This window comes from Labrus mixtus, chromosome 7 (assembly GCF_963584025.1).
Source record: "Labrus mixtus chromosome 7, fLabMix1.1, whole genome shotgun sequence".
NCBI classification, from domain to species: Eukaryota; Metazoa; Chordata; class Actinopteri; order Labriformes; family Labridae; genus Labrus; species Labrus mixtus.
In genome coordinates, this window is record NC_083618.1 from 29,777,245 (window position 1) to 29,790,542 (window position 13,298).

At 44.0% G+C, this 13,298-nt stretch overlaps 2 protein-coding genes across 3 annotated transcripts in view; both read left to right on the plus strand.

Moving 5' to 3' along the window:
• Positions 1-13,298, plus strand: part of LOC132977137 (laminin subunit beta-3-like) — an 18,255-nt gene continuing 4,957 nt past the window's right edge. The window contains exons 1-16 of one of the 2 annotated variants that reach the window (XM_061041558.1): positions 1-74; positions 182-230; positions 2,238-2,392; positions 6,222-6,336; positions 7,530-7,603; positions 8,004-8,195; positions 8,318-8,381; positions 8,469-8,647; positions 9,306-9,426; positions 9,683-9,871; positions 9,983-10,138; positions 10,834-11,027; positions 11,165-11,261; positions 12,052-12,418; positions 12,587-12,747; positions 12,892-13,103. In XM_061041558.1, the coding sequence (XP_060897541.1) occupies positions 206-230; positions 2,238-2,392; positions 6,222-6,336; positions 7,530-7,603; positions 8,004-8,195; positions 8,318-8,381; positions 8,469-8,647; positions 9,306-9,426; positions 9,683-9,871; positions 9,983-10,138; positions 10,834-11,027; positions 11,165-11,261; positions 12,052-12,418; positions 12,587-12,747; positions 12,892-13,103 (2,301 nt within the window). In that variant the 5' untranslated portion in view covers positions 1-74; positions 182-205. The other variant, XM_061041557.1, reaches the window with a different exon arrangement.
• The window catches only part of usp48 (ubiquitin specific peptidase 48), a 50,490-nt gene continuing 42,122 nt past the window's right edge, over positions 4,931-13,298 (plus strand). The window contains exon 1 of the mRNA XM_061041560.1: positions 4,931-4,935. The gene's annotated coding sequence lies outside the window, so the exon portion shown is untranslated. The remainder of the gene's footprint in view (positions 4,936-13,298) is intronic.

Consider the following 13,298-nt stretch of genomic DNA (forward strand, 5'->3'; position numbering starts at 1 on the left):
AGCAGCTGCCAGGTAGACACACACACATTAAGAAACTCAGATAACAGAGCTGATAGGATCACACACACTTTCAGGTGAGTCTCACATCGACGGACAGTCACCCGGCGCGGATTTTACCCTACTCCGTTTCTGATTACTGATTTTTTTTTATTTATTTTTTTTTATGATATTTTTTTTGCAGACTTTTTCAGAAGAGGAACACAACATGAGAATACTTTTACTCCTGGCTGGTAAGATTCACTTCTTTATCTTTCACTTACTGGTGCATAGAGCCATATGGAAACTTTCCACACCTGAATCCTTTGGAGTGTAAAGTATGCAGCTTTATGATCACTACTGAGGAGAGAAACTAAGCTCTGAGTGAAAGCCTGCACACTAGTCGTGATTGTACACGTTTTGAAAACCTTGGAAGGAGTTCATCATTTCACAACTGTTCAAAAAAACGTTCCCCTCCCTGCGTCGTTTCTACTTCTGTGTGAAATAACAGAAAACGCTGGGATTTCTTAAACAAAGAAACAAAGAAGTGCAAAGCAGTAGAGCTTGTTAGTCTCAGTCTTTTGATGACATGCGATGCTTTGCTCTGACTTGTTGTGAATCCCAAAGAGGCATCCTTTAATTTGAATTACTGTTTCTACACGTTTCACTGAAGGTGTGAGAATACAGAGAGGCTTAATGTTGAAGTAGGAAGCTCAAAGTTTAGATCTTTGGATCGACTAACTTAAACAAATCTCTGATCTTTGCTAGAATGAAAGTTATGGGATGGGTGCATTTCTTTTTTTCTCCATTAATGTGTCATGATTTGGTCTGGTTTAGTTTTGTATTTTTGGTATTTCAGTGTTTAGATTTGCTTGTTTTAATTTATCATTCTTCCCTGTGTTGCTTGTTTCCCTTGTTTGATAATGTTTCCTAGTTTGGTCTTTAGTGTGTCGCCGAGTTTCAGCCTTTTTCCATTGTGAGTTTTTCTAGTGATTTTTGACCTTGCCTGCTCCTTTTGGATTTGTTTGTTGACTGATTGCCTTACTGTGTATCGACCCGGACTGTTATTAAACTCTGCTTTTTTTCTGAACTCAGCAACGTTTGTGTGAGTCTGCGTTTGAGTCCCTGTTTCTATCTGGTTCTGATAGGATGACGACGTTTCCTGCCCAAATCATGAAGGGAAACTCTGTCATCGCTCCGTCTGTTTAGAACGAGTTTGAGCAAAAGTTAAAGAAGCATCATGTTGGTTAGGATAGACGGCGTTTAAGGTGTGTGAGGGGAGGGGGTACAGTCTCAGAGTGAAGGTTAACGGACTGATTAATAACTTAGAATTAGTGGATTGTATTGTAACTGTTGGGACTCGTAAAGTTTGATTATTCAACATGGAGTCAGTGTTTATGAAAGGTACATGATCAAAAGGAACTAAAGTAACTCCCTTTTTGTTCCTGCAACGCTGTGTTTAAAGAACGCTGTGTTTAAAGAACGCCGTGTTTAAAGAACGTCGTGTTTAAAGAACGCTGTGTTTAAAGAACGTTGTGTTTAAAGAACGTTGTGTTAAAGAACGCCGTGTTTAAAGAACGTCGTGTTTAAAGAACGCCGTGTTTAAAGAACGCTGTGTTTAAAGAACGTTGTGTTTAAAGAACGTTGTGTTTCTGAAAAATCCACTTCTACAGTGTTTTTGAACATATATTAGGGTAACCTGAGAGTCTACTGAGCCACAACATGTGACATAAACCCATCCAGTCCTTTGTTTGTGGTCTGCATAAGTCTTACAACACAGAGAAAAATGCTCTGTTTCAAATTTGCTCTCCTTGTGATGTCACAGTGGGATTCTGGTAAAAAATAAATCCCCTCCCCTCCCCTGGTATCTCCACCTATGGACTCCACCCCCAGCCTAGAACAAAACGTTTGCGCAGGTTCGCCATTTTCATTCTCTCTACAGAGGAGTGATGTCTACCTGGAAAACTCAGGAGGGGGGGGGGGGGTCATTTCATTTAAAGAGACACACACACCAAAACGGAGCGTTCTGAGAGAGCTGCTTTATACAGGGTCACAAACCTCCTCTGGTGCTTGATTCATGTTATATTTTGACCAAAGCACAGCACAGATGTTTCATTTAGACCACAGGGGGACTGTTTGAAAAGGTGGAGGAGGAGGATAAAATATCCTCTTTAAGGCTCAAATAATCAACTTTACAAAAAGAGTTTGGATGAGGATTTTGATGCTCTTAATTTCTAATTGTGCTCCACTCTTCCTTCCAGCTATCGCTGCAGCATCACAGGCCCAGACGGACTGCTCTCGGGGGGCTTGTTACCCACCCCCGAATGACCTGCTCCTGGGCAGAGCTGACCGGCTCTACGCCTCCTCCACCTGCGGCCTCACAGGCTCCGAGGTCTACTGCACCCCGTATGAACAGGTAGGAAAATAAACACCAGGAAGTGTATTTCATCACTGCAGGTTTTTGGAGACACTTTAATGTCTTTCTCTTAACCCCCTCCCATGATTAAATCTTAGTTAGTTATCTTGATACTGGGAGACTTGTTCACAGGTGGAGGCGACTTTCATGAGTTAACACCTGAAATCAAAGTGCAGCTCATGAGGCAACGGAAAGCAAATTAGCATTTTTTATTGATATTGGCTCATATCAGATGGATCAGAGTACACACACACAGTCACTGCCTCGGACAGCTGTGTTCACCCGGACCAAGCATGGGTCTGTACGTGAGGGTTTGCACCATCATGAGGGGAGGTGTGTAGAGTTCATGGTGAACAGATGCTCATGTAACAGTGGTGGCTTTGGCTGGAATATTAATTTATGAAACTGTCTGGTTTTAGTGCCAGAGCAGCCTCGTGTTGCAACTGTACTCTTTGCCCAGTGTTTGAAAGAGCCGTGTCAGCAAACCATCTGTCTGCTCAGCAAAATCCTCCCCTTACTGGACTTTAATGCTGATTTGGAAATAATCTTTAATTTTGCAAAGCAAAGTGCAAGCAAGTAAGAGTTCGATTTCTTGCTCAAATAAAAGAGAAAAGTTGATGTGAGTTGGATCAGTGTTTGATTGTATTGTCTGTTATCAGGCATTTTCATAACTTCACAGGAACTACTTGGATTTTCTTTACTCAATTTACTTTTATTTTTCCACAAATTTGACACTTCATAATCTCCCCAGAGTAGAAGGAAACTCGTGTGCCTCAGCCCCCTCCACAGATGGAGGTCGGTGCTCTCAGAGAAAGGACCTGAGATGTCAAAAATAATTCAGAGGACTCCTTCACACAGGAATCAGTTACAGCAAATTTATTCAGGTGCAAGGGATAACGTTTTGACCTTAATTAATTTTCCATACGTGATTTATGCGCTCCAGGCTTTTCTTTGGATTCTGCCTGTGTGAAGGAGTCCTCTGAATTATTTCTGACAAGATAATCTTCATTCAAATTTGAATTTGAAATGTCAGATTTCCCCCAGACAAAAAGTGTCTGATGCATATTCTAAAAAAATATTTGATTTTTGTACAGCATTTAAGCAACTTCACGGTGTAATGATAAGAGCGATGGTGCAACATGGACCAAGAGGGCAGCAAAGGTCGAGAGCTTGACTGTTGCCTAATGCAGCTCAGAAAGCTGCTGCACACAGACCTTTATATAAAAGTCTTTGTTTACAAATTAATTGTTAGTTCAGATGAACGATGTAGAGGTTAAAGGCAGGGTTGGTCATTTTCTCCAGATCCACTTTTTAAGCTCTTGGTTGAAATTGTCTTTAGGTCCTGACAGACATTAATAAGGGTTGGTCATTTTTCTAAAACTAGCATGATTTTGAAAGTAGCATTCCTTCGGTGCTCCGTCTGCACCCGCCCCCTCCCCTCTGTGCTCCCTCAAAAGCCACGCCCCCTCACTTACATGCACAAGCGCCATTGGTCCAGAAGTAGGGAGACGGGGAGGTATCATGTTTGGTACCTCATGGCAGACATTGGTCAAAGTTTTTACAGGTTTACAAACTGATACAGATGATGGATTTTCTTTGTTCCTTTTTCAGAGAACATGAGTTATTAATTTCTGTCAGGACCTAAAGACAATTTCAACCAAAATCTTAAATTTTGGTTATGTCAACCCTAAATCCAAATCCAGCCTGAAAAACAAAGCAGCAGTGAACCACAGGCGAGTTAATATTTGTGTTTACGTTAGGTAATCTTCATTCCTGACTGGGTGTGTGCTGTGTTTATGACGCCTCAAGGAACAGATAACTCTCCATGAATGATCAACACTTTGCCCGTTGCTTTTTTTTTTTTCCGTTACCTGGGCCGACCGCACCTCGCCCAGGCAGGGAGCGGCAGGAACACTCAGCTGTATCTTGCGAGCTGACACACTGAAACAAACACACACACGCATGCATGACTGGAGATAAAGAGTAAGACTCGTATAGATGAAAGCATGCTCAGAGAAACCTGTCCCATCTTGTTAGGTATGCTTCACCACTGAGCCAGATTTTGTAACAAATAATCAAACAAACACTTTTTCATGTCAGCGTCTCCGACAGAGGTGCTGTACTGAACGGTTTAGTGGCCTTTGGTTACCATGTGGTATAGAATCTCACTGGAGAAGTCGATGCTTTAATGACAGTTTTTATTTTTATATCAGTGCTATGTGTAATCGACTTAGCACAGGAGCTGGTATCACAATTTATTCACCTCATCAGTGCTTCTATTTGCAACATACATGCAACAGGTGCCAGTCAGAATTTCTCTATTGTGGGATTTTCCACTCATCCACCAGAAACTCCAGAAAATTGGAGAGACTGCACAGGGTTTTTTCTCCACTTCTGGACGAGATAGCCCCCTGCAAGTTTCTGGTTCTGGAGAGTGGTGTCTCCAACCCTAGCCTCTTTTATCAACATCCGGCAGTAGACATAAAAAACAACATCGATCCTCCAACTCTGTACCCCTTCATGCAGGATGTGCAGCCTTGTTTGTTTTTCAAAGGTACCTTATCAGCCTTTGCCAGTGTTATTCACCTTCCTGCTTTGAGCCGCAAAAGGATCATGTGGGCTGCCTTCAGAACAACTTCCTGTGCTTTCCTTCCATGAGATGGTGGCTTATCTAACGACCCACCATCTTTAAAAATTCCATGACAAGATGGCCAAGCAAAGTCTGAAGATCCAAGGTCGTCACGAAAACATCTCAGGGATGCCACAGGACTGAATGAAAAAGTTTATCTTAGCAAAAGTTGTGACATGTCCAGCACTGGAGAAAATTCTTGTAATTCTTTCTAAAATAAACAACAAGCTAAATATCAGACGGCGATCTGGAAGTGCTATTTGCAGGCAAACCCAAGCCTATGCATATGAATGGACAAATGATTATAGCAGGCAGGCCATTTACTGGATGCGCTCCCTACCCGCAATAGATGTGGTCTTGGATTTGCTATAACATGGAAGTGTGTGCATTCATGCAAAATTCCAAGCTGTACAAGCATGTCAAATGGGCTCACATGTGCAAGTTTCAGACCTGTCAGAAACAAAAAAACGCAGGTAACTTTAACTTGGTGTTCTATCGGGATCAAGTCACTTTTGGAGCCAGCCTCAAGTGGCCATTTGAGGAACTGCGTTTTTTTTTCCACCCTGGCTCTGTTCTTGTCACCCAGGGGGGTCTTCACATGTTTGAGACACGTTGCTGGAAGGGGAAACTTTTTACAGGGCCAAATTGTTGAATAGCAAAGTAGTGAGTGAACTTTCCCCTACAGGGCGAGCGGCCACGGCCTTGTGTACCAGGGTGGCAGAGACGTCCAGAGGACCCAGCGTAGAGGGCACACCAGCTGTGGGTGCATTCAAAAAACATACCTCATGTCTTCATAAAAACAACCGAGATGGCATAAAGAGTGGAAAAACAGCTCAATTACTGCAAATTTTGAGGGAATATTTGGGCTGTCTGCTCGCATATATTTATAAAATCTAAAGACGATTCGACTGATTCTGGGGTCCCAAGTTGTTTACCAGCTCGATCAAATGTTGTCTATTTCACAACCCCGAGAATATAATTCGATGATTATTGATTTTTTGTCTCTCTGTCCAGCATTTTAACTGGTTCAGTGACCGCTTATCTACCTGGCACAGAAACGGGGCAAAGAGACAGAAGTTAGCCTTAGGTCCATGGGTCCTTTTTTAGGACATTACATTTACATAACTCTAAACCAACACGAGTAAATTATATCAAATGTACCATTAGACCTGATTTGGGACTTTTTTTTTCTCTTTACAGAGGAGGATGAAGTGCTGTCCCTGCGACTCCAGGAACCCAGACGGTCCACAGGCTCACACCCTGAAGGATGTCCTCGCCACATCGGGACAAGACAGATGGTGGCAGTCCAAGAAAGGTGGGGAGAGATTCAAATAAACAAAGATTCAGAAACAGAAAGAAACAAAGATGCAAAGTGTCTTTAAAGGTCACATATCCTCCTCCTCTTCAACCAGTTTTAATAAGTCTCAGAGCTCGTCTGTGTGTGAAGTTTCTTGTTCTAAATCCACTCTGATCCTGTATTTGATCATGTCTATAAACCCCTCTATTTCAGCCCTGCTCAGAACAGGCTGTTTCTGTGTCTGTACCTTTAAATATGTAAATGAGCTGTGTCTGACCACGCCCCCTCTCTGGAAGGACTTGTGTGTACTCGGTGCTTTCTCGCTCCATGTCCTATTGTTTACGGTGAGAAGGCAGAGTCAGAGGGCAGAACAAACACCTAGCTGTGGGAGTGTCACCCACCTGGGGGAGGGGCTACTGCCCTTTGTGATGTCATGGAGGGAAAATCTCCAAACGGCCTGTTTGAGCACACATTTTCTGAAAAGTGGAGCAGGAAAAAAGTACTTTTTTTTCATAATTGGGGGGTTTGTAGACAGACTAGAGACACATATTAGTGTTAGAAAAACATTCTGAAAGACATTGAATCCCAAAAATGACACATGGATGAACGCATATGAAGTAAATATATTGATGAACACTTTGCACAACATCCTTTGACATCATTGCACAAAAGTGTGTGTGAATGTGACGTTGTGTAAAAACACTTTGAGTGATCAGAAGACTAGAAAAGCAATATTTAAGAACAGTCCATTTTGTCCATTTGGCAGAAATTGCAAGAGTAAGCTGGAGCGAGGCTCGTCATGAACAACGTTTATTTGTCCCGAGCTGCTCGTCTGATAAATGTAGTTTTTTGTATCAGATATGAGTCAAATGTTTACAGTAGAGTCAAATCCCACACTCAGTTTGAATGAATAGACTCAAGACCTGCAGCTCGTTGAAGAGTCAGAGCACGTCACAAACATCTGGATAATTCTTTCTGAACTGACAGGAGCTCCATTTTTGTAAACGTCTTGATTCTCTCTCCACAAAATCAAGGATCCTGTAATCTGTAACAGGGCTCAACAGCGCCCTCTGTCTACAGGATACCCAAATAACATCTTCATGAAAATGAATCGTGTATTTCTCTGATAGAACAAATCAGTGAGTCTAAGTCCAATGATTATTTGTGGTGAATAATGAGAGTGTTTGTTTGTCTGTTTGTTTGTCTTGTAGAGGTGGAACCCGTCACTCTGGAGTTGGACCTCGACAACCTGTTTCAGCTTGACAACCTGGTGCTCAGTTTCAAGGTGAGACCCGGTTTACTCATAACTGTCCCGTTAAAAGTTTCTAAAGGACACAATGCATCTACTTTTTTTAAGGTTTATTTTGGGGTGGATAGAGTCAGAAATCAGGTCGAGAGAGAGAGAGAGAGAGAGAGAGGGGAATGACATGCAGGACAGGATCACATTCAAACCTGGGCTGCCCACTTGGAGGACTATGCCTCTGTACATGGGTGGCGTGCACTAACCACTAGGTCCCGAGCGCCCCCCCTCTCCCCATGCATCTCCTTTTTTAAAATATTAGATATGCATCTCCGCTGTTACATCCTGTACACATCATCACATATCAATTTTATACTTGAAGTATTTAATTTTTTTTTAACTTCTCTCTCTCTCTCTCTCTCTCTCTCCCTCTCTCTCTCTGCAGGGTCCTCGTCCCAGTGCCTTGGTCATAGAGAGGACACAGGACAAGGGCAAAACGTGGCAGCCTACTCTATTCTTGGCTAAAGATTGTCAAAAATCTTTCCCCGGCATCCCAACAGCAACTCCTGTTGACCTGGATCAGACATACTGCTACACACTGCCCCCTACTGAACACAACCCCTACCAAGATCACACAGTAAGAGGAGCTCTCTTTAAAAGAAAAAAAAAACACAGAGTTTGGTACAAAATGAAGGAAACTGTCTGTGATGGAAAGAAAGAAAAGAACAGAGTGTAAGAATGTTTGTTTCTCTTCTCCAGATCCAGTTCAGCCCTCTGCGTCAGTATGCTTATGTGCCAATTCCCGACAGCCAAAAAATTGAAGGTAAGCCACGTCAGCCGTGAAATATTCTCAGAAGAAAACTTGTGAAAAAATAGAAGTGTCTCTGAGTGACAGCTGTCTCCTTCACAGACGTGTCGGGGATAACGGGGCTGAGGCTGAAGCTGCTGGAGCTCGGAGAGGTTCCTCGTCTGCCCGGCAGAGCTCTCAGTAAGTTCTTCGCCCTGAAGGACATGAGGGTGATGGGCAGCTGTATGTGCCACGGACACGCCAACAGATGCCTGCCACAAGCTTACAGCTATGGTATCCAGGTATGTAGGACAGGTGTTTGAGAGTTTGTACATTCTGGAGGAGAAGATACACAACACATCCTCCTGCTTTCATTATGAGAAATACCCAGGGTGTGGTCTCTGGTTAAGATAAGCTAAATAATTTCCCACAAAGCCAGGGTAAGTTTCTCTCCAAGTCATATGCGTATAAATCTAGGAGAAGAAAAACCTCAGGTCTTTGGTTTATGCGACAACCAGGAGATCATTTTCCAAGACCTCAAAACCATCAAATTAGGAACAAAGACAGATGTGTTTGCTGAACATAAGGCAGCTAAATAAATGCTGTGTAGGGGCCTCGTTTCCACCAAGCAGTCCGGTTCAGTAAGGTCAAAAGTTGGTAATGGTACCAAAATACCCGGTCTGTTCCGTCCTACTTTGTTGCTACCCTTCTGCTGGGGGGCCAAGTGGACCGATCCAATGCTAAAGGGTGGAGTTAAACACGCTTACCAAGTAAGGGTCTGGTTGGTCTGTACCAAACCAGACCCAGCTTGAGGTCGCTTAAGGTTGGTGGAAACAGGTCTTTATTTAACCCTGATAGCTACCTGCCTTGAGTGCCTAAAACACCAGGATGTAACACACCAGGATCCCAGCTGACCTCGCATTCAACGTCTATTCACATGTCATGTTTGTTCTCTTGCAGGTGAATCCTCAGTGTGACTGCCAGCACAACACAGCCGGTATGAACTGCGAGCGTTGTGCTGATCTCTACAACGATCTGCCCTGGAGACATGCGGAGGAGGACAACACTCACACCTGCCAACGTAAGACTTCCATCACACCTGAGGAGGCTGTCATGTCTCTGTCAACAGGCTGCTGTACCACCTAATGTGAAGACTCATACGGCTTTCACACCTGCACATAGCTCCGGGAATTCTCCTGATATGTGCAGGAGGGGGATGCATGTGTGAATGCAAACAACCACTCTTTAGTGGACAGCAGTTCAATGTTTTTTTAAGCATCTTTTGTAACATTTCACAGAGAGCAGTTTTTTTTTAACCATTTTTGTTCTCCCCTCAGGCTGTGAGTGTAACAACCACGCCCAGCGCTGTCACTTCGACCAGGCCGTGTACGAGGCCAGCGGGCGGAGGAGCGGAGGTGTGTGCGAGGGCTGTCTGCACCACACGACGGGACCCAAGTGCGACCGGTGCGCTCCAGGATACCAGCCGAACCCCCGCAGCCAAATGGACCGTCCCGACGCCTGCACGCGTAAGTTGTGGAAACTGAAATGTGGTGATCTTTCTAAAATGTTGCAAAAAAAAGGATTAGATGTGGATTCAACCTCTTTGATGGAGTGACTCGTGTTCGTGCTGCTTTCAGGTTGTATCTGCAGTGCCGAGGGGTCGATAAACGGCGGTCAGTGTGACCACAACTCCGAATCCTGTCTGTGTAAAGCGAATGTTGAAGGACCCCGCTGCGACCGCTGTAAGAGAGGATACTACGGCCTGAGTGGATCCGACCCTCTGGGCTGCTCCAGTGAGTCATCCAACTCTATCACACTTTGACATCATTATAAAAAACTGCATGCCCCCTAAACACAACTAACCCCCAACGTGTCCTCTTTAACCATTTTACCATGGCAACCGTTTTCCTCTGAAGTCATGCACAGGGTGGGATGCTCAAATGCTGCTGTCGTCCAATATTTCAGGAAATAATCACAAAATCATTCATATTTTATCACCAGAATGATAAGCACCTTAAAAAATACGAAACCTTCTTTATATTCACGGCAGAAAAACTAACATGTGTTTTTTCTAATTTAGTGGCTTTTTGTCCAAAAACAAAAAAAGATCTAAATAAACTAATATCAAACATAATCAAATGACCACTGATGCACCATGGGGATGTGATGTACGCAGGCAAAAGAAGTCCAAAAAGAACAAAGAAAATCGTGGCTCCTGCTGCTACCATAGGCCCACCCAGGTGCATGCTGGTCCTCTACCTGCCTCTTACCTAAATAACCTCTGGTGCCCACAGTGTAACCCAAATACCTAACAAAAGTACTAATGCAAAAACTAAATTTACTAAACAAATAACTAGCAAAAGAAAATATTACCCAAAATCTATTCTAAATAAAGAAAACGTGTAGAATATTTAAATAAAAAAAACTAATTCTAACAACAATTAAATAGCGGCAACACCTAATTTCGATTGTAACCTTTGCTCTCCAGAGTGTTCCTGCTCTGTAGACGGCTCGTTGTCCGATGCTTGTGACCCGCTGACCGGACAGTGTCTCTGCCGTCCTCACTTCCACGGACGAACCTGTGATGCCTGCTCGAAAGGCTACTGGAAACCAGCGCTGTCAGGACGCTGTGAGCCCTGCGGCTGTGACCCGACCCGGTCCTATGGTGACACCTGTGACCAGGTAAGAGAAGGGGACTCTAAAGGGCTTATCTCAGTATGTCCGTGCTGTAAGTTAGAGAAAAAGGCAGAGATTAAGTTTGTGTTTTTTATCCTCACCAAAAAATGTCCTGATGGTTTCTTTGGTTTCTTTGTCTTCAGGTGACAGGTCAGTGTGAGTGCAGACCACGCTTTGGAGGCAGAACATGCACCGGGTGTCCTGATAACTCGTATGGAAACCCTCTTTTGGGCTGTCAACGTAAGTCAACCTTAAGATTGTGATTCTGTCAAACTAAACTTAGCTCTGACATGAAGATTATATTATATCAATTATATTCAGGTGGCCCCTCCTCCACTCTGACAGATCTAGTCTCCCGCTGTGAGGTGCATGTGTGAAAAAAAACTGGATCAGGAGGATTTCAGGGGCAGTCCTCCTTAAATTATCTAGATATTATCAGGAGTGCATTTGCAAAACGGGTATAGGCCGTCTCTCTAAATAAGTTACAAGCAGAGCGCATACACAGGTTAATCCTTTGATACTGCCATTAAGACACATCTCCAGCCTGCTACTGTAGCTCAACACGTTTGACTCCTTTAGCATTAAACGGCTTTAGCACTTGGCTAATTGAACTCTCTGATGTGGACTGATGTAACCCCTGATTGTTATGAAACAGACCAGTATGTCTTACATCACAGAACGAGGAAATGTTTGTCATGATCCCTGTAAACTATGAGCATTAAAAACTGTCCTTTATTTTAGAGCCCCTAAAAAACGAGAGAAATTCCTGAAGATCCCAAAACCCACCAACTCTCTGAGGACCCTTTTAATTCCCTCTCTCTTGTTAAGGCTGTAGCACCCTGACGTTGCTTCAAATGTTTCCATATATCTTGTTTTCGATGGGTGCCTCGGACTCATTAAAAGCTGTCTTGTTTTGCATTTCAGCGTTCTTGTCGGTGCTGCAGGTTTAGCTGTTTACTTTGTTTGAAATGACTGATTACTGGGTGGTGATGGGTGTGTCGCTGACCTTGTCGCCCCTCCCTCCCCACAGTGTGCAAGTGCGATCCTGAAGGAACCCTTCCAGAAATGTGCGACAAGAATACGGGGGCCTGTCTGTGTCGGCCGGGCGTCATAGGGACTCGCTGTGACTCGTGCAGCAGAGGACGCTGTGACTCGTTCCCCTCCTGCGAGTCCTGTCCTTCCTGCTTCTTCACCCTGGACGCTCAGCGAAAGAACTTCAGCTCAGCTGTAGAGAAACTCTCTCCCGGTTTCCCCTTTCTTCCTGGAGTTCCTGCAGACTTGGGGCCTCGTATCCACACCATGGAGACCACTCTGAACCAGATCAAGGACTCCTTAGTCCTGCCAACCATCAGCACCAAACAGATCGACGATGCACTGGCTGAACTGGACAAGCTCAGGTGAGGGACCACGGGAACATTTGCAGGAATCTACTTACACTAATCAGCTGTTTGCAAAGTTTTCCATCGTTATTGTGAACTTTTTTCTGACGCCTAATTTCTCTAATTTCTTTTATTTAATTTTCTCTCAGATGTATAACCAAACAACCTTTTTTTTATGTCTCACAGGGACCAGTTGGACAAGGTTGATGCAGACCTTCCCCCCGTGACCAGAACTCCCGGTTTGGACTCAGAGCTGAACAATCTTAAGGCTCTGCTTGACCGCCTCAATGAGGAATACAGAGACAAGAAAAAAGCCTTGGAGATTTCCCCCGGTCCCGACAACTCAGGTCAGAAATATGGACACATTAGTCACACTCTGTTAAACACATGGATTGCAGGTGTAAGATTGCACCCCTGAATGTACTGTGATGATGTCTGATCTCACCATCGACATTGCCCTCATACTTACGTCGAGTCTTTCTGCCCCTCAGGCGCATTTACAGTGATCAAGAACGCCTATGACGAGTCTACAGACGCAGTGAAGAAAGCAGACGACACCAAACAGACGCTGCAGGAGTCGACTGATAACAGAGATGAGACCAAGGATCTGTATAACAAAGTGCAGCCGGCCAACACCAAAGACCTGGACAAACTGAACCAGAACATGGCTTCCAAACCGGACCTCACTCCTGTAGCCAAACAGGTAAATCTCACAAATCTGTCATCATAAAGAGAGGTCGTGTAGTGCTGAAGATGATCACATTTTGGCCTCTGATTGTGACCATGGGAAAGCTCCAGATGTCACATTATGGAGCTTCAAGGCACCCCTAATATCCTAAACCCCTATCTCTGGTCTTTGCACTTTAAAACTCTGTGTACGCTCTCTGTGTCTTTTTCA